General features: G+C 44.4%; 1 protein-coding gene across 1 annotated transcript; it reads left to right on the top strand.

Annotated features, from left to right (window-relative positions):
• Positions 1 to 607: 607 nt before the first annotated feature.
• Positions 608 to 3,792, top strand: CRIPTO (cripto, EGF-CFC family member; the record flags this gene model as incomplete). Its single annotated transcript, XM_082848154.1, has 6 exons — positions 608 to 651; positions 1,444 to 1,496; positions 1,579 to 1,713; positions 2,172 to 2,286; positions 2,371 to 2,480; positions 3,680 to 3,792. The coding sequence occupies exons 1-6, from the start codon at positions 617 to 619 to the stop codon at positions 3,790 to 3,792; spliced, it is 561 nt and encodes a 186-aa protein (XP_082704280.1). The 5' UTR covers positions 608 to 616.
• Positions 3,793 to 26,105: the final 22,313 nt, after the last annotated feature.

Here is a 26,105-nt window from a genome sequence, read left to right as displayed (position 1 = left end):
CAATAAAATATCAAACGCCTTGGGAGACCCATACGTGGTGTTCAGGTTTTCCCGATTACAGCAATACTTTCCACCACTCCTCCAACTTGGAATCACCACCCCGTTAAGAGTAATTGGTTTGCTTTTTTTTTCTTCTTTCTTTCAAAGAGTAAATCTGATCTTTTTAACTCGAAACTAATGATAGAGACATTAGGGCTAATTAACAACAGTTTTACAAGAATGGCCTTTTCCATTCTCTCTTTGTTTGGCTTCACCGCCTCTCACCTCCACCCCCGAGTGTTTCGGCATTGTAATGCGCACGGGCCTCCGCCTCCCCGCCCACCGGAGGGCTGTCCCCGCCACCCAGGGGCTTGTGGCTGAGGAAGGAGAATCTCCCTGAAGGTTTTATTCAAAGCGTTTATTAGGACCGACCTGTCTGAGGAACCCCCCAGTTTCTTCCGGCATCCTGGCTCCTGCTTCTGAGACCTTCTGGGGAGACCATATTTCTCATCTGGGATATTTTTCTCCTTAAATGCCCATTTTCACTTCAAGAAATTAACGTTTTCCTTTGGGTGTTTTGGCAATGGCTGTGAAAAAGCCAGCCTAATATCTTTTTCTTTCTAAATTGTTAGGAGCCATGGACCAAAGAAAGATGGAGCGCTTTTCTTCCAGGTATGAACCAATATTGAGTGTGAGCTTTTGATTACTAGTTTCCCAGCTTAGGAAACATGTCCTACGCCTCTCTGTTGTTTGACTTCATCTCGTTCAAACCTTAAAGAGCTGCCAACAGTGCTGCTGTTTTTCCAAAAGACCTGGAACTTAAAGTTGCATCCACCTTTGCTATTGGCTTTTAACATTTTCAAACAGGTCACTGGCTCTGCCTCTGAAATGACTAGTGTTTTCCTACTCTCTTGTTAGAAAAGGTCAATATTACAACGAAATTAAGAATCTGCTTCTGAGAAGGTTAAAGGTATAGGCAGGTTTTCAATATTTGGGAACCGTTAAGAATAATGGGAAATTTTTTTAAACCTTGAACATCTTTTAAATGACTGGTTTAAATGAAATAGTTTGTAAAATGGAATTCATAAATTACATAGAATGTCATCCAGGCATTTAAAATTCCTATATGAAAACTATATGCAGGAGAAAAAAACATGTGAAATAGAAGATAAAAGATTTATACCTACTTAAAATTATGTGCGTATGAGGACACAGCCTAAGAAGTAATAACACGTATTGGAAAGAGCTGGAGATTAGGTGGACTTTATTCTCATCATCTTTCTTTGTGTTGTTACGTGAATTAGTCAGCCATTTTAAAAGAAAGGAAAAAGAAAAAAAGGAAAGTGGTGCTCTACAATTTCTCCCTAGCGGTCTGTGGTCCTGTGATGAGAAGACCCAGGTGTTAATTCAAAGGGATTTTATTTGCTTTGTTTTGCTAATGGAGGTCTGATTTCCTCTTCCTAGTATGATTTTGATCCTGGCCTTTTCCAGAGCATTTGAACTGGGATTAGTCACTGGTAAGAGACTTTGCTTTTTTGATCACTAGCAATTTTCACGTGGCCTGAAATACAGACGCAAGGAGTTAATTTTGTCATTCAGGATTGGGCCACTGTGAACTTGCCCGTCCATCACAGGGAGACCTGGCCTTCAGAGACGACGGCCTTCAGTCCCGGGAGGAGCCTGCAATTCGTCATCGGCCTTCCCAGTTTGTACCATCCATGGGAATACAGAACAGTAAGATGTACCTGCCTTAGATCTACAGTGCGGTATTGCTATCCTGGTCCTTCACGTGTTTCCTGAGTATCTTTTAGACCCTCTTTCACCTAAGACAGTGGGCACCTGGTTCTGGAGCTGGGCAGATGAATAGTTGGACTGGTTTTGATTCTGGGGGCCAGAGAGGCATTGTGTACTTCACCTCCGCAGAATGCAGTTTCCCTCACCTGATCCCACTTCATGCTGGGGACTCCAGGTACCACCACTGGCTTATGCATGAAAAAAGATTTCTCTGATCAAAAGCACAGGTAGCCAAAGGAACACTAAAAAGGAGAGTCTTATTCTGTTAGGTTTACAATGTTTATAGACATCTGTCAACACTTGGGGAGATTAAGTCCTTACCGCCATATTAACCTTGGTTAATGGGAACTCAGTTTTTCAATCCTTCCACCCTCTCAGCCACTTTTCTTACATTTCAGGTAAGGAGCTAAACAGAACCTGCTGTCTGAATGGGGGAACCTGCATGCTGGGGTCCTTTTGTGCCTGCCCCCCCTCTTTCTATGGACGGAACTGTGAGCATGACATGCGCAAAGAGTAAGCCACTGAAACGGGCTGGGGGTGGAGAGGAGAGGGAAGGAGAGGTGGGGATTTAAACTCCGCATGTCCGTTCATCCTCAGGAACTGTGGATCTGTGCCCCATGACACCTGGCTGCCCAGAAAGTGTTCCATGTGTAAATGCTGGCACGGCCAGTTCCGCTGCTTTCCTCAGCCTTTCCTACCTGGTTGTGGTAAGCAAAGGGTTGCCCCTTTTGCCCTCTCAGGTTAGTTAGTTGCCTGTGGACACTTAATTAACAGGATCTCTCCTCTTACCTCATGGCTTGCTGAAGACTGGCAGCCAGAGCTCTCCCTGTAAAAGCATCAAGGACTCCGGATGGGATGGTCGCCCTGGTGTCCTCAATATTTACTTCCTCAATATGTGGCCAGTCGTGCTGCCTTTCAGGTGGAGAGTTATTTCAAGTCTATTTGACATTCTACAGTATGTGAAATTCTATAGAGGCAAATAAACAAGAAAAGACTTGGCCTCTTAAACACGAAGAGACACCCTCTGGCGTTCCTTTCTTTGGGCAGGGAGACCCAGACAGGCTCCAGGGGGGCAGCTCAGTGCCCACCCCACAGCAGGGTTGGGGGCACCCAACTCCAATTATTGCCCTTAAATTCCACCAGAGGAACTGACCCCACTCTCCTTTCTTAGGAACTTCTTCAGGGATCCTAAAAGGCCCCTCTAGGGCGCCCCCCTGGTGATTGGTCTCATAACCCTTTCACCTCATTGATTTTTACTGATTTGAGGAAAACAATGACAAGGGCAGGGACCTAGAAGAGAACAAGAGGAGAGGGTTTGCTCCCTACCCCAACCTGAGCCAGATTTCTTGGGCCACCTTAGTTCAGAGATCTCTCCTACTTCTGACCCTGCATGTGTCAGAAATGGAAAATGTTCAACAAATTGAAAATGAAAACAAATGCTTCCTTGAGTACAACATGGGACCCCAATACAGGCAGGGATTGTCTTTTCCTTTTGCATTGGGTATCAGGCCCAGGATAGGTGACTGGAAGGTGTGGGTGGAATGGCTGGATAGGTGGGGACCATATTTTCTCCCTGGAACTCGGGACGCAAAATGTGCTGTCTCCTTAGCATCAGAGCCTAACCAAGTTCTGCCACACGCCAGCAATTATAGGCGTCACCGGCTGGGGTAGGTTACCAGGTGTGAGAGCATGTATCCAGGGAAGATCAAGTTAACAGTTTGTCGCAATATTTTCTCAGGGGAGTCTATTTGCACATAATCGGTACTGTTGATCCCATAAGCACATTGTACTCATCAAATCTTGGGCCCTAACTGCTTTTGGGTTCGTGTAGATGTGCCACGTGTTTGCCAACAGGATAAAGTGCCCGAGGGATTTCCTTTAATGACCGAGTGTCTCTACCTTCCAGATGGCCATGTGATGGATGAGCACCTCACAGCTTCCGGGACTCCAGAATTAGTGCTGTCTGCATGTGCTTTTATGCTGCCTGGCATCTGCCTTGCCATACAAAGTTATTATTAACCCACATTTGTGTGCAGCATTTGCCATGCAGGTTTCATGACCTTTAAAGGCTGTCTCTCCAATGTCGCAACTGAGAGATGATCATTTGTTAGTAGTCTTGAAATGGTGAATAGATTTCCCTATGGTCCCTAACATTTCCTTAAAGTACCAACTACTTTCCTCTTCCCTGCCCTCTCCAAAAAACTACTTAAAAAAAAAAAAATGCCATATCTTGTTCCCAAGTCCTGTGTTTCTTGATACATGTAACTCTACCAAGGGCTTATTAATAGTTTCTTTTAAACAATTGAATTCTATCTTCAGATTATTAAAGGTTACTCCCAATGTGGAACTGAGCATAAAGCATTGAATAGAGTTGTGATCAGAATCAATTAAGATAGTATCTTAAGGGTTTCCCTGGTGGCGCAGTGGTTAAGAATCCACCTGCCAATGCAGGCGACATGGGTTCAAGCCCTGGTCCTGGAAGATCCCACGTGCCGCAGAGCAACTAAGCCTGTGCGCCACAGCTACTGAGCCCAGGTGCCACAAGTACTGAAGCCCGCACGCCTAGTACCCGGGCTCCGCAACAAGAGAAGCCACCGCAATGAGAGGCCCGCGCACCGCAACGAAGACCCAATGCAGCCAAAAATAAATAAAATAAATTAATTTTTTAAAAAGTATCTTGAAAATGAAAGGAAAGGAAGCATTTGTAAGGGGAGCAAAGGAGAAGGGAGGAAGCAGACATCAGAGGTGAGAGACAGGATGCTGGAGTAATGGAAATGTGTGTGTATCCCTGGGAGACTAGGTAGAAAAGTGGGAGCAAATGAGAAATTTGAGAAAATAAAATGCATTATTTGATTGATCAGATGGTACAGAGAAGCAGATTAAAAAGCTAAGTTGAAGGGCAAGTTTCTGTCATCAGTAGGAAGCTGTATAAGACGAGGACACCTGTTTTCTCAAGGATTTGGAAAGAGAATAAAGTCCTTGAAAAAAAATTATATCTAAATTCCCTCAATGTATTATTAAGAGTGCTTAATACATTATGATTTCTCCATACTATGCAATTATTTTAACAGTGGTAAAAGAGAAAATGTTCACAATATATTTAGTTGTAAGCCAGGTGATAAAACTATACACTGTAAAGCCCATTTTGAAAATATGTATCTGGTCTGCCCAGTAAAAGTGGGAAGTACGTTGACCAATGTGTGAACTGTGGTTATTTCTAGGTGGTGGGATTTTTTCCTCTGCACTTCTCTGTTTTCCACGGTGAGGGCGTATATTTGTTTTCATATGGAACGAGATGACTACAACAGGCTTAAAACTGAGGAATCTGGAAGCGCCAAGAGCTCAGAGTGGTGCCCAGTTTTGTTTCTGGCTTTAGTGTGTGTGTTCTGCTGTGAGGGACAAGATTTGCTTCCGTTATTTATGTACTGCTGGATCCACGGAAAATTCCAAATGAGTGGAATTTTTTTTTTCAATGTCCTATGACAGAAGGTGAAAATGGGATAGGCAGGGAAGCAGTGAGGGATACCCCAGAGAGCTCAGAGCGTGAGGGTGGGCCGCCCAGTGGGGAGGGCTGTTCTGTCCACTTACTGGCAGTGGGGCCCAGTTTCCCAGTTTGAACCGGGTTAGTCCCTACACCACAGTGTTGTTAGAATGAAGTGAACAAAATAAAACACTAGCACAAAAAGTTTCTCAACAAATGTCACATTTCTTCTCTTTCTACCTTCCTATTGACCACAAAGTAGTGTAAAACATTTTTTAGCCCAGAAATGGAAAAAATTTTTTAAACCAAAAAAACAGAGTATTGAAAGAAGGCTTCTCATTTGCATGCAACTCCTGTAATCCCTAACCACACTGCGGGCAAGGCTGGACCGTGTTTTCCAAAGTTGGGCATTCACACTCTACCTTATAAGGGCCACATCACCTGTGCTTAATTGTTTTCTTTACATCAACTCATTTGTGTATTGCAGTAAAATATACATAACATAAAACTTATCGTTTCAACCATTTTTAAGTATAAAGTTCAGTGGCATTATGTATATTCACATTGTTGGGCAACCATCACCACCATCCATTTCCACAACTTTTTCATCTTTTCAGACTGAAACTCATTAAACACTAACTCCCCATTCCTCCTCCCCACAACCCCTGGCAAGCACTAGTCTACTTTCTGGGTCCATGAATTTATTCTAGACACTTCACATAAGTAGAGTTGTGTATATCCTTTCGCGACTGGTCTATTTCACTTAGCATACTGTTTTCAGGTTCATCTCTGTTGTAGCATGTGTCAGAACTTCATTCCTTTTTTTTTTTTTTTTTTTTTTTTTTTTGCGGTATGCAGGCCTCTCACTGTTGTGGCCTCTCCCGTTGCAGAGCACAGGCTCCGGACGCGCAGGCTCAGCGGCCATGGCTCACAGGCCTAGCTGCTCCGCGGCATGTGGGATCCTCCCGGACCGGGGCACGAACCCGTGTCCCCTGCATTGGCAGGTGGACTCCCAACCACTGTGCCACCAGGGAAGCCCCTCTTACGTGGTTTTGATTTGCATTTCCCTAATGACTGGTGATGTTGAACATCGATCCACTTAAGTGCTTTTTACTCGTCCCAAACAATAGCATTTGTGAAGCCCTGGATAATTTATACCAGTCTTGAAATTAAAAAAAATAATAATAATAACGTTCACCTGTATGCCATCTAAAATCATGAACCAGAGGTACATTTTGGGAAATGGTGTGCAAGGGGATGCAAAAGACTCTAGATTCCACCCTCAAAAGCCTTATAGGGGCTTCCCTCGTGGCACAGTGGTTGGGAGTCCGCCTGCCGATGCAGGGGACACCGGTTCATGCCCCGGTCCGGGAAGATCCCACATGCCGCGGAGCGGCTGGGCCCGTGAGCCATGGCCGCTGAGCCTGCGCGTCCGGAGCCTGTGCTCCGCAACGGGAGAGGCCACAACAGTGAGAGGCCCGCGTACCACAAAAAAAAAAAAAAAAAAAAAAAGACAAGGGAGAGATTATCTATTGTAATTCCAAATCACTCCAGTTTGTTTTTATTTGGAAAAAGAAAAAAAAAGCCATGATAAATCATGTAATCAATGTCAATCAGAAAAACTCACATTATTATAGGATTTACCAGACTAGCCCATCAAAATAAAACCCATGTGTATGAATAGAAAATCAAATCTTGTTTGGTATTGTGAAAAGTAAGATGTTCATTTTTCTATAGTACTTGGATATTTGGATAAAGGGTGTTTCCCCCTCTAAAGTGTGTCCCGGTTGTACAGATGCATCAGTTATAAACAGAAATGTCAACAGTCCCACCAGACAAAAGATGGTTAGATCCTTTGCATAAGACCCTTGCCTTGAAGCTTCGGCTCTCTCTCCACTCACAGTTGCTGAGTCTTGGCTCCATCTCTGTCAGCACAGGCACAGCCTAGCCAAAGGTCAGTGTCACCCCCACGTCCGAGAATCCTCCGTCTCTGGGCAGGGGAAGGAGGAGGGAAGTCCACAAAGGGAGATAAGACTAACTGCTTTGTAACCCTAAAAGCCCCAAGTGAGAAGCATCAGGCGATTGCAACTGGTGATGTGCCCTCCAGCCTGGGAAATGCATGGAAGCTTATTCTTTTCTCTGCAAGAGTCACTCAGAGGAGCTCTTTGGAGCGAGTTCTGAATTCAGCTGTGCCTCATCTCACTTCTTAGGAGAGGGAATAACAGCTGCCCGGTGTGCGCTGGTCTGCAGGGCAAGCAAGCACACCTAGTGTGCAGAGCTGGAAAGACGGCACCTTCTCCCCATATGGCCATGTTACCAGTCCCCAGCCTCCTTCCAACTTGAAACTGCTAGGTGGGCAGAACTGACTGATGTTCTTTGAGATGGATGTGGCCCTTCCCTTGGCGTCTGTCAATCACTGGGGCAGGTGCTCTCACTGGGAAGCAAGTTGTTCCAACAGCCCATTGAAAAATGGCCAAAAGGAGGTTCAGAGCCAAAGGTAGCTCGATAGATACATACATACACCCATTCAAGCGTGCTCCTGGAGATCATGTAGCGGCTCAGATAATTTTTTTGAAGGTCCAGTTTCCCCTTTGGACCTGGAAGAAATCAAGTGAGCCCTTTCCTGGCACACAGGGAGAAAAGCCTCCTTCTTGGGTGGGGCCTCTGCTGGGAAGAGGAGGAGTGGTGAGAAAGAAGGGCCTTTAAACAGGATGGAGAAGAGCAGGAAACCGCAGACACACCTTTTCATGCTGCCAAGAGCTGGCCATCCAAACTTTGGTCTTTTTCCCAACACAGTGGGTTTGGACTCTGACAGCCTAGAAGCAAGTCTCAGCCCCGCCCATTGCTAGCAAGTCGCCTTAAAGGCCTGTGCCTCCACGTGCTGTGGGCAGAATGAGGGCCCGGGCAGTCTGTTCATCGTTGTCCCCGTGGTACTTGTGCCAGCATGTGAGCAGTGCTCAAGAAATGTTTTGGAAGGGAGTGGGGGAGGTCCTACCACCATGCTTCCCATTAATCACCTCTTTTCCTATAAGTCTCTTCCAAATATTTCCCCTGGGCTGCCTTGCTGCAGCGTGTGCTGAACACTCCTTGCCAAACCACAGGGCAGTGCTGAGCACGTGGCCTGGTTCTAAAGCAATGGCTTTAGAAAGTAGGCAGATTAAAGGGGGGAAAGTGGCAGGGGGGTGGTGATGGGATGAACTGGGAGATTGGGATTGACATATATACACTAATATGTATAAAATGGATAACTAGTAAGAACCTGCTATATAAAAAATAAATTTAAAAAATTCAAAAAAAAAGAAAATAGGCAGATTAGGTTCTCATTTTAATTGGATTATTAAGAGGGTTGTATCCCTTTCTACTTTCCTTCCTTTTGTTTATTCTTCTGCGGTTGTTTTGGCAAAACATTTGAGTTCAACCCCCACAGAACAGTGCTGAGTAACTTGAGTTCACACCTCAGGGCAACTCATTCAGCTCCCAGCGCCCTTCTGCTCCACTCCTGAGCCAGACACGTGGCGTGGCAGGAGGTGGCCAGGCTCACCCAAGCCTTTCTGTGCCTCGCCTCCACCTTGGGAGATATTTGGATTAAAATCCAATAGCTGATTTCCCTGAATATGTCAGGGGTAGCTCACTCTTTGTTGCTTTTGTCTGAAAACAATGTTTGCACCTGCCCAAGGTGGTGGCCCCAGCAGGTAGAGGGGTTCATCCTTCCCCAAGGTGAGGGCAAAGACCAGGCCCACCTCCTGGCTCCCGGGCTGGAGGCAGGAGGAAGAGCAGCTGCCTGGGACTCCACTCTCTGTCCCAGCTGCCCTCTTCTGACCCACCAGGATAGCAGCCCTGTGTCCCGGCGTCTGAAAGCCCAGGCATTTCCTCCCTGAACTCAGCACCCCAACTGTGGGCTCCCCCATTTTGACGTGAATGGGGGTCCCCTCAATGAGGGCTCACCCTCACCATTTGGGGCCCCACTGAGAGGTTTTCTTTTCAGAGACCCCTGACCTCTCTAAGGTCACCCCTCCCAACACCTTCCATCACAAGGTCTTTCTCATCCTAGTGTTGGTTCATTGTCATCATACTTACTTGTGTGTTGTCTGTGTCACTCCACAAGGACAGGGATTTGAGTTCCATGAGGCTGAGGTCTCCTGTGCTTTGTTCACTGCTGTATCTAGAAAAATGCTTAGCACATAGTAATGTAACCAAGCAGTACATTATGGGGCCTTCCCAGTACAGACCCCCCCCCCCCCATGTCCTCCACCTGCCTCTTGTTTGCAGTAAAACTTTAGGCTCCCAGGCCCTCCCCGAGTTCCAAAGAATAAATTTAATCAGAGAAGTGAGAAAATGCAGAAACAAAGGAAAACAGTCAAGCAAGACAAAATAATAATAGTTTAGCCATTAAACAGTCAGGGAACTTTAGTTCCTTCTCAAGGGCTATGTATAGTATTCTGAGCCATGTCCTTTGAGCTGTTTTGCAGACACTGAAAATCTCACCAGGGGGAAGAAGTTAACTCTATGCTGACCACCAACACATAGACCCTAGACCCGTAGGAACCAGAAGGTTGATGATGTTGACTCCCAATTACCTCACCACCAACCAATCAGAAGAATGTCCATGAGCTGACCACACACCCCTCAACCCTCTCCCTCGCCCTATCTTTAAAAACCTTTCCCTGAAAGCCTTTGGAGAGTTTGGGTGTTTAAAGCACTAGCTGCCTGGACTCCTTGTTTGGCGCCCTGCAATAAACGCTGCACTTTCCTTCATCACAGTCCAGTGTCAGTAGGTTGGCTTTACCGTGCAAGGGCAAGTGGACCCAAGTTTGGTTCAGTAACAGTAGGTGACAAACAAATCTTTAAAAGAGTAAGTGAAGGAGCCCTGTCCTATATTGTTATCTTGGAAGGTTTTGTGTTTGGGGCTCTTACTTCTTTAATCAGGGTTTTAGCTGTTTATTCAGCTACCTTATAAAACAGTGTTAGGCCCCACTAGAGCCCTCAGCCAGCTGAAGGGGCGAGGCAGGTGGCCTAAGGTCATACTCAGAGCCACATGTTACCTTTCCTTCAGCTGCTGTCATGACAACGGTACAGCAGTGACTGAGCATCCACCAAGTTCCCTGGGACCCAGGAGAGGCCTGGACCAGACACAGGTGAGGAGTAAAGAAGTTGGCCAGATCCTGAGCCCGCCTGGCCTCCAGGGCTCGGTACTGCCCGCTGCTTCTGAGCTGAGTGGATCGAGGTAACTGCCAGAGCTGCTGCTGTCACCTGCAGAGGGAAGACAAGATGTGCCCAGCAGGGAAAGTGCCTGGGGTTGCCATTGGTCATCGGTAAACCAGCTGTCCTTGTCTTTATCTTCATTGCACATAAAACCAGTCTTTATTAGGCAAATGCCATGGATAAAATGTGTGGTATCACAAATATATAACCAGGCGTACAGCCAAGGAGGCATTCGGTCACCAAGGGGACAGGCAGTGGTGACTGATCAGGGTTTCGAGTCTGTACTGCCTTGTATGGAAACTTTCTTAGCAAGGCAAACCACCTCTAGAAACTCTGAACAGTGATGGGTTCGCTGTGGAGAAAACCCAGTGGCTCCGTGACCGTGGGCAGACATTAATTCTCTAGATCTCACTTTCCTTGTGTCTATACTGGAGATGATACCAATATCCACGATCGAAGGATTATTGTGAGGATGACGTGAGAGCAAGAGCAGGCAGGGGCCCCACTAGACTGAGTCCTGCACCCAGTAAGGACACAATGCCTCATTCAGAGTCAGGACTCAGGACAGTGCAGGGCAGGGACTTCATGCCCAGCAATGACCAGGATCCACCTCCAATGCAAGAAACATGGGGGTGGGAGGAAGTGACTCAAAACCAAAAACCAGTTCACGACCCCTCTGTCCCTCCCTGGCCATGAGGCCCCAGGGCACATCACATCACTTCTCAATTTCTTACCAGTGAGTTGAGACCAGCTGACACACGGGCTCCAAAATCTCTGACTTTTTGCATTTCTCAAAGTGTTTGGAACTAAGTGCAAGATGGTTTCTGACTTGTCACTCAAGAGCCCAAAGCTAACGCCAAGTGACCCCAAGTGACCTTCACAGACCCCTTTCTGCCTTCTCCCCAAGTTCCTGAACCTGACAAGCTTTCTCACTGCTTCCCAAGGCTTTTTCTTTTCTTTCTGTTTCCTTCCTGACTTCTCTGGCTGCTCACTTTTCCTACTTGATGTGCTTTTCCCAAACTCTCATGTTAGCACCTTCATGGCCCCAACTCCTCTCATTGGAGTTTTCCATCCACATTACACGTTTCCCCCCTCTTTTTCAGAGTGAGATCGAGATGCTGTTCTTACCCTCGAGATTCTGTTTCAGCTCTTTGACTGCTCCTCACTTGAAGCACCTGGTGTTTGAACCACATTCTAGGAGTCTCTGGTTCATGCCGACTCCTTTAAGATGTGCCGTAAAATATGAACTAGAAGGGGATCAGCTGGCGAGTGGGTTTTGCGGTTTCCTTTTCCTTCTGTGGTCTGTAGTTCTCCCAGTCAGTTTCCTGTAGGTTTGCTGAACATGGCCTGGCAAACTGGGACCTCTGCCGGAGGACCAGAAGGAGCACCCTGGGGGTGAGGACCAGGGGCTGCTGTCCTAGCAGTGAGGTCCTGGAGCAAGTCAGTCCAGCCCCGCAGGTCCCTCCAGGTCCCCCAGGGTCACCAAGGCCCCTCTGGGCAGCAGATAGTTTGTCTCCTGTCAGGGAGAGACAGGGTCTGACCAGCTTGGACTTTGCCCCACACCTAGAGGAGAGGCAAGCCCACCCGCCATGGCTTCTGGTCAACTGCCTTCACCTGGAAGTTTAGAGAATGAAGCCCAGATCCACTCCCTTCCCTGTGCATCTCAGGAGAACATGATGCTCAGATAGCCTTCGAGGTAGCGGTGTTACCCAAAAAAAGTGCAGAGAGGACAAGGAAGGCAGGACAAATATGTGTGTCACCATCTTCCCAGAATCCAGGGCTGCTGTCTGTATTCTTCAGGGCAAACTGACCACCCACCTACCTTACCACCCTGGTGTCTTGCCCAGACTGCATGGTGAGACTGCTTTCTTCATTCTCTGGGGCAGGTGAGGCCCAGGTACCTGAGGAAGTCCTGGTTTGCTCCTCCTCTAGGCCTTGCAATGTGATGGGAGAGAAAGACAAATTATTTAATTTCCTAACACCCTCTCTCCCCAGATATTTTAAGGTAGAACTTCATAGACTAACTAATGAGTGTTCTTCATTTATTTATTCTTAGGGTCAGGGCTTTCTTTATGTGCCTGCTGCATGTTTCCTACTTCCCTTCTTTCTTAAAATTACAAAAAAACTTGTGCCTGCCCAACACTATTGGCAGTGCATGGTTGTAGGCGAGGCAGGACGTGTAAGGCAGAGTGGGGAGGCTTCCACAAGCTGCATGGACTCTACTCCTAGTGGATTTGGGTTTGCAGAGAGCTTTCACCACTTCCCCTGCCGTGTTGCTGCAGCAAATCCCGAGCAAGGGACCGTGGAAACAGGACAGGTGGTGCTCCTACCACAGGTGAGCCTGACCCTCTGCAGCTCTGCGAATCCACAGTTCCCAGAGCTGGTTGGAACCCCTGCCCAGGCTTCATCTGCCCAGTCCTGAGCCCACCCAACAAGTCACCAAACTGTGGCCCCTGATGGCTGGTGTGGGATCTACAATCGGTTGGCCCCCTGCCCCCATCTCAGCATAGAGGGTGCTGGGTGTATTCAGGGAGAGACCCAGAGGCTCTGGGATTCTGTGAAGCTGAGTGCAGCGAGGGTAAGGTGCATGGGCTTAAACACCCCTTCCCTAACCTGGAGCTCTCCTGACACATTTAACCATCCTTACCCTGCACACAGGACAGAGGCTCCCAGAATTTTTATCTTTTGTGGGGTGTTTGGTTGGTTTCCAGCTCTTCACTGTCTCTGCAAAGATCATCCTTATGCCTGTATATTTGTACACTCGTGTAATTGCTTTAGTGGAATTGTAAAAGTTGGACATGAACTACAAAATTATCCTTAAAAATATTTTTCTGCTTATAAAAAATAAGGCCTATTTGCTTATAAAAATAATAAGGCCTTCTTATAAGTCTGTGGTGAAAATAAGTTCCTAGAGCCTTTGTTAGGACAACCTGGCAGGGCTGCCCCCAATTTACACGGGCTACACTTTGAATTTATCCCCCCCCAAAAGAATTGCACATGTACGTATAAAATTCTAGGAATAACCTAAATGCTTATAAATAAGGGAACGATTAAACAGGTATTGTGTATCCATAACAACGTATATGATACATCTTAACATGTACTGGTTAAACAGAGAGCATGAATCTATATGTATAGACTTGGAAAGAACTTAAGGGTAAAACATGCGTGTATAACATTGCACTTATATTTAAAAAGCCACACGTCTTATTTCTACATATATTTGTACATATACCTAGAAAAAGGATCAGGAGACACATCAAATTCAGGAGTGGTTGTACCTGAAAAGGAAAGCGGGATTGAGTTGGGACAAAAGGATGTGGTGGTGAAGGGGGGCATTCATGTCTAATTCTAGGTATCTCTGTGTTCTTTCAACATTTTATACCAACACAACAAAACAAAAAACAAACAAAAAAAGCATGCATATATTACTTATTAAAAAAATAAAGCAACTCATTAACCCTAATAAATTGATGTAATAGTATGTTTTTAAGCTTACTTTTCCACCAAATGACTCTGAAAGTGCCTGTTTTCCCACATCATCTCAACATTGGGCATCAGCCCTTTTAACCTTCAGCAAATACTTTAGCCTAATATTACATTATTACTGTCATTAGCATTGTTTGAAAATGAGGCTGAACGTCTTTTTGTGTGTTTATTGACTACCCGTATTTCTCCTTCATGTCCTTTGCCTAATTTTGTATTAGATTATCTCTGAAGGATTTACATTAACCTTCTGTCTGTGTATATGTAGCCTCCAGGCCTGTGCTGCTTTTCTATTGGCTTTTTATCCCCACAATGTAGTCTAATAGAACAAATACTACTCATTGGGGCAATTCATTTAACCCCTCTGGTTCTTAATGTTCTCATAATTGCTTCTAATACTCATCCATCTATTGTGGGCTTACTCTGCCAGGAACTTTGCTAGAAAACTTGTACACATATGATCCCATTTGATGCTTTCAACGATAGTGTTGGGTAACTATTTCACAGAAAAAGAAACTGAAACTCAGAGAGGGTGACTAACCTGCCCAAGACCACACAGCTGGTAGGTGAAGATAGATTCCAACACTGATTCCACATTCTAGGTCCTTAAATCCCATACTACATTATAACTCTTCATCCCCAGCCCCATTCTCATCCCAAACATGTGGGCTTGGATCAAAGTAAATCTACTGTTACTGATTTTCTTTAAGCTAAAAACATTTAGTAGGGGGGAAAAAAACACGCTCACTATATGCAAAGCATTGTCCTAGGTGCCTGGGGCAAACACATCAGGACACACAGGACATAACCCCCACAGACCATGGTGCCCATAGCCTGGGGTGTGAAGAGACAACTACACAAAGGGAAAAAGCACAGAGCAGGTGGTGCTGAGTATGGAGCAACTGGAAATAGTCAGGTTCACCATTCAAATCTGAAACAATAGTTTATTGCTATGTGGGGTATAAAGCCCCATTTTATGCAGCAGGTCACATCTCATCACTACAGTGAGCAGACCATTGACAGGAAATCCTGGAGAGCACAGGGTCCTGACTGTGGGTGGAGAGAGGTTCTCAGGTCCAACTGCTGGCATCACCACTGTGCAGAGGCAGCCCTGGCTGGGTGCTGGCTCACGGATCACCAGCTGCACTCCTGACAGAGGGCATCAGCACGCCGCTCCCCGCACACATGTTCTCACTCACCCACATCCTGGGCGGGGATCGGAGGAGGAGTTCCATCACACTGTTACCAGCCCGACCCCCTCTCCATGAAGCCAGCCTAGGGGCTGGCCAGAGAGCTGCTGCTCTGCGGGCCGCCTCCCTTTCCCGAGCTGTACCCTTGAAACAGTAAGGACGTGCTTGGCCAGAGGTGCCTGGACTCAGCAGCCTAATTTTTAGTGTCTGGAAAGACCTCAGAAAGTCCTTGCCCAAAATAATCTTACCCATGCCACTGCCAGAAAATCTTCCCCTACTCTCATTTTTCTTTAGAGGACGACAGGGAAGACTGGCGGAAATGCTGGTGTAATCCAGGCAGCTCACTCACTGGCACCCCCTACCTGCCAAGTAAGAACAGCTTCTCCAAAGGTAATGGAATACGGATCAGATTCATAAAGGGGTGGAAAAGGTCAGGCCAAGAGAGACACAAGCCCAGGCCCTGTCAATTTCACAACTCTTACCTTCTGCAAGGCATGTTTCTAAATGAGGTTCTTAAAGGTAAACCTCCAGGAGGACAGATAAATGCATCACAAAGCGGGCCTGTGGTCCTGACCACATGAAGGCATTTGAAGCCTCAGAGGGAAGCTTCTGTCAGCATTTGCGGTGGATGTCTCTTAGAGAAATTCCAGTTCCCGGCTCTGTATCAGTTGGGGTCTGCTGTGGGCAAGGGTCTTGGAAAATCACTGACCTATGGGTCAGTGATTGTCAAGTTCCGTTCTGCTTCTGCCCAGGCTGTCTGGCACTCAGGGGCCAGCTCACAAACATTATCCTCCTTCACCAGAGGAGCGGCATCATTTAGGTCCCTTCCCAAGCTCATCTTACACCTTTTGTCATCTTTGCCGCACTTCTTATCACTTCTCCTCACCCTTGTTGATAGCTCATTAGACAATGTGATTGAAAGCATTTTGTGAATTAAAAAATGTCCTACAAAACCAGTATTAAATGCTTAGCTATGCAGGATCACAATCATGACTCAGGGCTCCTGACCGCTCCACTAAGTCAAGTGGAGCCTGGAAGTAAGGAATCAGGCCTGAGAAAGGAACTGCTGAGAGAAGATAGAGGGAGATGAAAGATGTTCAGCTGCTTCCTATTTAACAACCCATGGGTCCTGGTGAAGGAGCACAGGTTTAAGTTTAAAGCCACCCAGAGATGGCAGAGTCAGGGACAGAGCCCTGCAGTAGACTCCTAACACAACCTCCAGACTTCTCTTGGATTTGGCCCAGCCATACAGAGACCTCTTTGCTTATGGTGACCATATTTCACAAAGCGAAAAAAGACAGACCATAATCTTTAAGTAGCATCATCCTCAAGGGATAATAGGCTGGAATATTTGCAGTCAGGACTTTCCTCAAGATGCTGTGTGGGAAAGTCATCATACCTTTGTAATCTTGGCCATGTGCACCCCTTTTAACTGTCTGCGCTTGGTGGTATGGTCTTTGGGCCGTACACTCATCAGAGTTTCTTGTTTCCCACTCAATGCTTGGCCATCTGCTAACAGAGATTGCACAGCTAACGAAGTTGAGCTGTCAGGAATCACTTGGAGTAAACTGGATTCCAGACCCCACAGTGTTAGACTCCAAGTCCTCACTTTCTGTTGATCAAACCCCAACAATCCCACTCTATTTGGACATTTATTTGGTCATCTGTTTTTTTAACTGACCACATTGGATATAGTCATTTTCTATTTAAGTATCAAAGATTTAACTTTGAATCCCCTACCCTCCTCCCTGTGAAGATGACCAGGGATGTTGACATGTCTTAGTCAAGTATGGCTCAAATGACACAATGTTAATCGTGTTTTATAAGGCTAGTTACTATTTATATTCTGTGTGCCTACTATATGGGCCAATTTCAACCAGATACAAACATACCAGCTTTAAGAGCACCTGCAGGCTTTGAGGTCAGGCTGACATAGGTTTGAGCCTCAGCTCTGTCACTTACAGCTGTGGGATCATGGTCATGTTGTTCAGTCTTTCCCAGAATCAGTTTTCATGTCTATAAAACAGGGACAAGAACCTCATGTGAGGACAGTCAGTGAAGAACCACAATATAACATCAAATGCTTCACAATATAACATACATAAACATTAGTTTCATCTTCCCCTACCCTCTCTCATAGAAAATTAGTCTCCTCTACTTAAATTCAAACATTCTATCTTCTTACTAATTTTACATTCCTTCCAAATAGGAAACAACGGGATAACTAATATGTCATGTGTAAAGCATTGTGAGCTTTTGCAGGGAATGGAACTCACTCCATGGAGTATTAGGAAGAGAGACCATCATTACGTTAACAGGAAAGTTCGGGGCTACCAGCCCTGGGAAGGCCTTTCCTGGTCCAGTCAGCTTAGCCCAGAAAAGCAGCCAAATAAGGGCTAGGAACACCATGCAACCCACACAAATACTCCCAGTGTTGCAAAACCCAGGCTAGTAAGAGCTTGGGATCAGCTAAAGCAACGTGTTGGCTCCCCAGTTTCTGCCTTATTGACCTTGAACTTGCCTGTAAAAGGCCTAACATTGTTGAGGGGCAGTACTTGCAGCTCAGCGTTGAACGAAAGCACCTTCCTCTAACGAGGGGCTTCTTAGAGCCCCAGCGCAAAGGACAGAGATGGCCCTTCCTGGGGGCTCTGCCACTTCCTCAGTCTGGGCGGCAAGTGCGTTTCCTGCCAGCCCTCTTCTGATCAATGACTCATAACTTCTCTGCTTCCACTCAGCCTCCAGTCTTAGTAAAGCAGCCCCCTTCCTTATAAATGGGATGTCTCACAAAGTCTCATTTGTGAACCTGATGGCTGGACCAGGTCCCCACTTGCTTGGAGCTGAATGATTCTTGATGGTTAGGGTTCCTGGTGTGCAGGCTGGTCTCTCTAACTGGGTTTCCCTTGGACTGTTTGTGGGGAGGGTTTTTTAAGCTGGGTTGTTATCTCCTGCAGGAGAGGCATGTTTTCATGCTATTTATTTCGCTCTCTCCCTGCCCATCCTCACCACATCTAATAACACAGTTCTCAGAGCCAAGAGTATATGCTGCGCTGAATGAAAACATCTCAAGATTCATTTGGGCCCTGGCAACCCCTGGAATTCTCCTTCACCATTTTGGGACAACCCATATCAAAAACTGAATCAGTACAAATCCCTTGTTTCCAAGAAAGGAGAAAGACTGTGTACGATGACAACAGCAACAATAGCGGGAGCAAAAACATCTCCATCTATCAGGGTCTCCTCTGGGACAAGAGCTATGTGAGGAGCAAAGCAGCTGCATTTTCAAAATGCTCTGCCTGGTGGCAGTCTTCTCCTAGGACTGTGGCCCCTGCTTCTCTCCTGTCCTCCAAGGACTGCTTCAGCCACACGGCTCTTGCAGCTGCCCTACTAGGTCAGGCCAAGTTCAAGGAGGGAGTTGTTCAAACCCTCAACTCAGAAAATGTCCCTTTTCCACTGTATTGGGCTGTCTTAGGAATAAATGTAACTAGAAACCAACCAAGCAGCATCAGGCTCTGCAGCGTCCCCACAACTCGCTTCAGAAAGCCTGAAACCTGGGTGCTGAGAGGGCTCGGAAGCTGTGACTCTTCCACTGCAAGCACACCCAGCACCCAGGTCTTGGTGTATCAACACCTTCCTCCAGAAAAGTAGCCAGGTCTGCAAAGAGAAACGGCTGATTCCAGGGCAGGGGCAGGAAAGGTACAAGATGAGCCAAAAAGTAAGGAGGTCCTCAAAGAAGGATGGGGACATGTCTGCAAAGAGAAACGGCTGATTCCAGTGCAGGGGCAGGAAAGGTACAAGATGAGCCAAAAGTAAGGAGGTCCTCAAAGGATGGGGACATGTCAAAAGACACAGAAGCCAGCTTGAAGAGGCTCCCCCTGGCCAAATCTGCAAACATCTGGGCATCAAACTTTTAAATGGTAGTATGGATTATAATCCATTGAATAAAATAATAATCTATGAATCCATACTGACAATATATAGACAGACCAGTAGACTGAGAGATAGTTGAGAAGGGCAAACTCTACTGTAGAATGCCAACTAATACATGCAGAAGTAAAGATGGTATTAGAAAATTACAGTTGCAACCATTATAACAAAAAATGTTTCAGGCAGGAGTCATCAGTGGGTGCTAAACGTGGAGGCTGAAAGTTTGATGAGCAACAGGATATTTACAGCCTCCTACTTGTTCCCCACAAAATACTTATTAATTAAGGGAGAAATAATAACTTTACAGTGGATAAAACTGGCAGACACTATGTTAATCAATGATCAACAGAGACACCACCAACATAGAAACAAATGGCTATCTGTGCGTCCTGCTAGGGTGCCCTGAGCAGGAAACATCACTCCACTGATACTTATGCCAAAAACCCATAATCTGATTCTAACGATGACAGGAGAGCAAACAAAACCAAGTTGAGGGATATTCTACAAATTACTGACCTATAGAATTAAAAACTGTCAGTGTGACGAAAGACCCAAATAAATTAATTAATTAAAAGGTTGAGGAAGTGTTCCAGATTAATGCAGATGTGACAAGTGAATGCAGTATACACACGATCTGGGATTGGATTCCAAACTGCTATCAGTTGCATTGAGAAAATCTGAAAACCATTTGTATGTAAGATAATAATTTTAAAATTTCTTCATTTTGACCATTATATGGTGGTTATGTAAGTGAACATCCTTGTTCTTAGGAAATACACACTGAAGTATGAAGTACTTAAGAGTAAAGGGGCATGATGTCTGCGACTCACTTTTAAACAGTTCAGAAAGGAGATGATGTATGTATGTATGGATGGATGGATAGAGATGATAGGCATATACAGAGAGACAGATGTAGGAAATGCTACAGCAAATGTGGCAAAATGAACATTTGGTTAATCTTGGTGATGATATGGAATTCTCTGTACTATTCTTACAAAGTTTCTGTTAAGTGTGAAATTATTTTAAAACAAAAAGTTTAAAAAAAAACAAAGCAAACATGACAACTGAAAAGGAAGATACTAAAAAAATATATGCAGGACGGGAATATAAAGTGGTACAGCCACTCCAGAAAGTAATCTGGCACTTTTCTAAAAACCTAAACATGTACTTACCATGTGACCCAGCAATTGAACTCTCGGGTATTTATTCCAGAGAAAGAAAACTTCTGTTCATAAAAAGCCTGTACACAGATGTTCATAGAAGCTTTGTGTATAATAGCCCCAAACTGGAAAGCACCAAAACACCCTTCAATAGGTAAAAAATCAAAGAAGCTGATGCAGTCACATCATGGAGTACTACTCAGCAAAGGAACAAACTACTGATACACACAACAGTTTAAATGGATCTCCAGGAAATCAGGCTGAGTGCAGAAAGTCAATGTCAAAAATTTACACACTGCATGGTTTCCATTTATATAGCATTATCGAAATGACAAAATTGTAGAGATGAAGAATAAATTAGTGGTTGCCAGAGGCTGTGGGTGGAGGGAAGGAAGGAAGTGGCTGTGAGTATAAAAGGACAACACAAGGCATCCTTACGGTGGAACAAGTCTGTATCTTGACTGCGATGGTGGACACATAATATGCACATATGATAAAACTGCACAGAGCTACACACACACACACACAAGTGCGTGTGAAATGGGTGAAACTTTGAAGAAGCTGTGTGGGTGGTACCAATGACAGTTTCCTGGTTTTGCTATTGTACTATAGTCATGAAAGGTGCTAACTCTGGGGGAAACTGGGTGAAGGATGTGCAGTACCACCCCGTACATTTCTTTGCAACTCTCTGTGAATCTATAATTATTCCAAAATAAAAAGTTCAAACCAAGAAAACAGCAAGCCCCGGACAGAGCTTGTATGGGCTGCCCTGCTGACACTGCCATGACCTCAGCTCCCAAGAGATGTCCCTTGGGGAGTCTGGCCTGAGTGGTGTCCTTTCTTCTCACTTTATCTGGCAGCCCCACAGCTTTGCATGAAGTCTCAACCCCCTTCACTATGTAACTTATCGCTGGGGAACAGATGATGGAAGCACAGGGCAGAGACCTAGAGAAATCTGGGTATGACCTTTAACAATACTGGAGCTCACATTGGATTAAGGGCTTTGAAGTCAGGCTGCTTGGGTTCAAAGCCCCATCTGTCTCTTACTATCCACAAGGCCTCAGATAAGATGCTTACCCTTTTGTTCCACAGTTTTCTTATCTATGAAGTGGGAGTGATGATAGTCCCTGATCACAGGTATATGATGTATATCATACTGTGTTTGTACCTATAAATCTCAGAACAGTACCAGACACCTAGAAAGAGTTAATAAATGCTAGTTGTTATTTATAATACAAATAAAAACAATTGTTTACCATTATTATATCTCTCTACAGGTTTAATCATTCCTATTTTACAATGAAGCAGCTGGGACTTAGCAAAACTAATTAGCTGGTGTGGATCGGCTAGTGACAGAGCTGAGATCCAGATCCAGAGCCTCCAAGTGCATGCCCTGTCCAATACGTCAGTGTGTGTGGAAGCCTTACCAGAAAGAGGAGGAGGGGACAATTCAGAAAGCAGAGAAAAGGAGAAAGAACAGATTATATTCTAGGAAGAAAGATGGGAAAGAACATCTCAACTGACTTAGACTCTAAAGGAAATTTACGTTCCCACTATTTTGAGTTCCTAACGTAGGGAGCCTCTAGGGTCGGTGAATTCAGTGGCTCAGCAACGTCATGGATCGTATGGGTCTATCTTTCGACTCTGTGTTGTCAATTCAAAATTCAGTCAAATTAGGAAAATCATAAATGTGTGTCCTTTGGAGTAAACAACTTATAGAGGCTGTGAAATTCCATGCCAGGGCATTAAGTAGGTTTTCAGATCACTTGTGAGCACAGAGGAAATAGCAACACTTCAGAAGCTTAGTTTGATAAGTTTTTTCTTAAAGTACTTGCTAACGGCTTCACTAAAATTTGAAGAAGCTCATGTAACCAAAAAGGTTTTCCCAGCATATAACATGTCTGTAAAAAAAAAACAGCAACAAAACTTTCAAGTTAATCTTTCACCTATTAAATATTGTTCCACTGTGGATTTCTTTTAAAGAGGAAAAGGGTATTAAAAACTTACAGTAGAAATATTTTACTAGCTTTTTTATCCTATCCTCTCTGTTTGCATATAACATATATCAAGAGAAAAACACTAAAAGCAAAATGGGTATTTTTACTTTACATATAATCCAGTGATATCAGCGTTGCTCTTGCTATCATTTTGAATAGGTGCTGCTTTGAGGGGTTGCTTCCAAATCTACCTCCCTCTTTCCCCAGTGAGAAAACCTCCACTGTACCATCTGGTTCTGCTGCTCCATTAGGCATTCATATTCGGAGAGAAAAGACTTATTAGAACACCTCTGCAGATTCAACATCAGCAATTCCACTTGCTTCACTGCCCTCAGATTTTGCAGTGGAGGTTTGAGCTTTGACACTGAAACTCATGTAACTAAGTTATAAGCATGCTTACTAGTAGCCTAGCAGGGTTTGATGATGACCTGACTGTTCTCAGACAGGGACCATCCCAGATGTTTAACCCAAGAACACAACAAGCTCCTTGAAATGGCTTGAAGGCCCCTTTCAACTGAGAAGCCCTTCTCGGTTTAATGCCTTTGCTGGAAGATGGTCATGGGTGTCCAGTTCTTGCTCCTGCTGGGGGACAACTAAGCAAACTGTGAAATGTCATCACCAAGCTCCCCGAGTGGATTAGCAGCTCCAAAGGGCAACACACATCTCTAAGTCGTCCTGTAAAGTGACCCCAAAGTGTGACTTGTCACACCATCCTGGGCTCGTTTACCCTCTGAAGGGCAGAGGGCCGCTTTGCCTGATGCACAGCAGGTTTAAGCTCACGGATAATCCAGAGCATGTTCTGAACAATAACTGGTTCCAGCCAAGTCATGGTCCCTGCAGGGCCTGCCAGGGCAGAAGCTCGCCTGCCCTTGGGTGGGTAGGGGGAACAGGCAATGGGAACTATTTTTCACCAGGAAGCACGTCACCATGTCCCTGGAATGAGACCTCTGTGATTCTGCTAATTTGGTGCCTGTAACCTTGAAAGGCTGAGGCATTTCTGAAACACCTCCACTGGGCATATAAAGGGTTGAGGCCCTGAGGTTTCAGGACAGGCCGTGGACTTCGCAAACCCTAGAGCTGCAATACTCACCCTCCTTGACACTGTATCAAGACAGCAGCAGACTCATCTCAAAGGTAAAGGATTTTGAACTTGAGTGTGCCTGGGATGGAAGTTCATCTTGTATTTCTTGGGGGAAGCGAATGGATAGACTCCTTGTAACCCTGTCTTTTTCAGCCACTGGGGTTCATCTTTCCCTCTGAAAGCTCACTTTGCATCTGCTTGGGAATGACTTAGAAATCTTAATGGGGCTTTTCTATATCTAATTTATATATTTAAGCGATACATTCAAAACAAGCTAAACTCTGTGAGAGCGCCAGAAATCAGTGCCAGTGTTCATTTAACACGGCACTGATAAGATGAAATCTTGTAAATGAAAACAGTGCATATGGAGGGAGAGATGCTAAAACCCTCAGAGGAACCAACATCCTCAAGGAATGTTCAGATAGAGACTCTCAACCATAGTGGGCTCCTCAGAAGACTGATGCTTAAGAGGATGTGCTAAATTCTGGTCTTTGTAATTCTGAAGCAGAGCTTCTTAAACTTTCCTATGTACACGAATCATCTAGGGATCAGGTTAAAATGCAAATTTTGATTCAGATTTTGGTCTTGATAAACTCTGCATTCATAACAACTCCTAGGTGATGCCAGCGCTGCTGGTCCATGTGACAATTGAGAAGCAGGGTTCAGTGGTGTTTCAGGGATGGTAAACAATCTTTAGACTTTGCAATCACTGAATCTTATCAAATAGCAAAAAGTAAAAAATAGTTCTGTTCTGTTTTTAAATTTTGATTTTTATATTAACATAGAGCAAAATGACTCTTTTGTGTGTTCTCAGTTCTAAGAATTTACCGCACATTCAGCTCTGTGTAACCACCATCACAATCGGGATACAGAGCAATTACATCACCCCCTCCCCACCACACACCAGTTTCCTCATGCTATGGCTTTGCAGTTATACTCTCCCCCTACCTCTAACCCCAGGCAATTATTATAGCCTTGTCTTTTTGAGAATGTCATATAAATGGAATCATAGAGGGTATATAGTCTACTGAGATTGGCTTCTTCCACTCAGCATGAATGCCTTTGAGGTTCATCTAAGTTACTGAAAGTAGCAACAGTTTGTTCCTTTTTATTACTGAACAGTATTCCATTCTATGGATGTTCAACAGTTATTCACACATTCAATGACTATTGGTTGTCTCCACATTTTGGCAATGACAGATAGAACTGTGTGTGGGTGTACAGGTTTTTGCTAGAACGTTAAGTTTGCATTTCTCTAAGCTAAATAACTAGCAACGGGATTGCTGGGTCATATGGTGAGAATATGTTTAACTTTATAAGTTATAACGTATGAGAGTTCCAATTGCTCCATACCTCTCCTCTCTAGCACTTGATATTGTCAATATATAAATTTTTATTTTGGCCATTCTTATAAGGATGTAGCAGTATCTCTGCACTTTTCATTTAATTTGTATTTCCCTAGTGGCTAATGATGTTCAACATCTTTTAACATGCTTAATTGATATCTGTGCATCCTCTTTGGTGAAGTGTCTGCTAAAGTGTTTTGCCCATCTTTTAACTGGGTTGCTTGCTTTCAAATTGTTGAGTTTTGAAAGTTCTTCATATAGTCTGGACACAAATCCTTTATCATATACGTGATTTGCAAATATTTTTTTCTCAGTTTGTATCTTGTCTTTTCATTCCTTTTGGAGAGCAAAATTTTCTAATTTTGGTGAAGCCCAATTTATTAATTTTTCTTTCATGAAGTGTGCTTTTTGTCATGTCTAAGAATTCTTTACCTAGCCTCAAGCCACAAAAAATATTTCTCCTATATTTTCTCTTAAACATTTTATAGCTTTACATTTTATATTCGATCTATAATCCATTTGAGTTAATTTTTATATAAGGTATGGGGTTTAGGGGGTTTTTGGTTTGGGTTTTTTTGCATATTGGTATCTTATTGTTCCAACACTATTTGTTGAGACATATCTCCGATGTCTTTTTTTTTTTTTGCTGATATCACACATCTTCATTATTGTAGCTTTATAGTAAGACTTAAAATCAGGTAGTGTAATTCCTTCAACTTCATTCTTCATTTTCAAAAGGGCTTTAGTTACTCTAGTCCTTTTGCCTTTCCATAAGTTTTATAATCATTTTGTCTTTATTTTTAAAAATCCAATTTGGATTTTTATTAGAATTGCAATAAATCTACAGATTAATTTTGGGAGAACTGATATCTCTGCTATGTTGTCTTCCAATCCATTAACATGATATGTCTCTGCATTTTTTTAAGTTTTCTTTTATTTCATTCATCAGCATTTTGCAGTTTTTAGCAACCATATTTTGCACACGTTTTGTTAGATTTATATCTAAGTATTTAATTTGGGGGGGGGTTATTGTAAATGGTATTGTCTTTTTTTTTTTTTTTGGTATTGTCTTTTTAATTTCAATTTCCAATTGTTCACTGGTAGCATATACTCATTTCTATGTATTAAACTCATATCCTGCACCTTTGCTAAACTCACTTACTAGTTCCAGGAATTTATTTTTTGTGATTTGCTTCATGGGCACTTGAATAGAATCTGTATTCTGTCGTCACTGGGTAGAGATCTATAAATTACATTTAGATCTAGCTGGCTGCTGCTGCTGCCCAATTTTTCTGCATTGGTGATTTCCTCCCTACTAAGTTCTGCTCTTTGAGATCAGATCCACACATGTGCAGCCCACAGGCCAGCCTAGGCACTCATGAGCAATTTTTAAGGATACCCACCTCCGTGGTATCCCTGGTAATTTCCAATTCCCTGGACTCCCCTTTTTCAATCCTCTGGCCAG

Source organism: Leucopleurus acutus (genome assembly GCF_964270905.1).
Source record: "Leucopleurus acutus genome assembly, chromosome: 10".
Taxonomy (NCBI): domain Eukaryota; kingdom Metazoa; phylum Chordata; class Mammalia; order Artiodactyla; family Delphinidae; genus Leucopleurus; species Leucopleurus acutus.
This window is presented reverse-complemented; position numbering and strand designations above follow the sequence as displayed.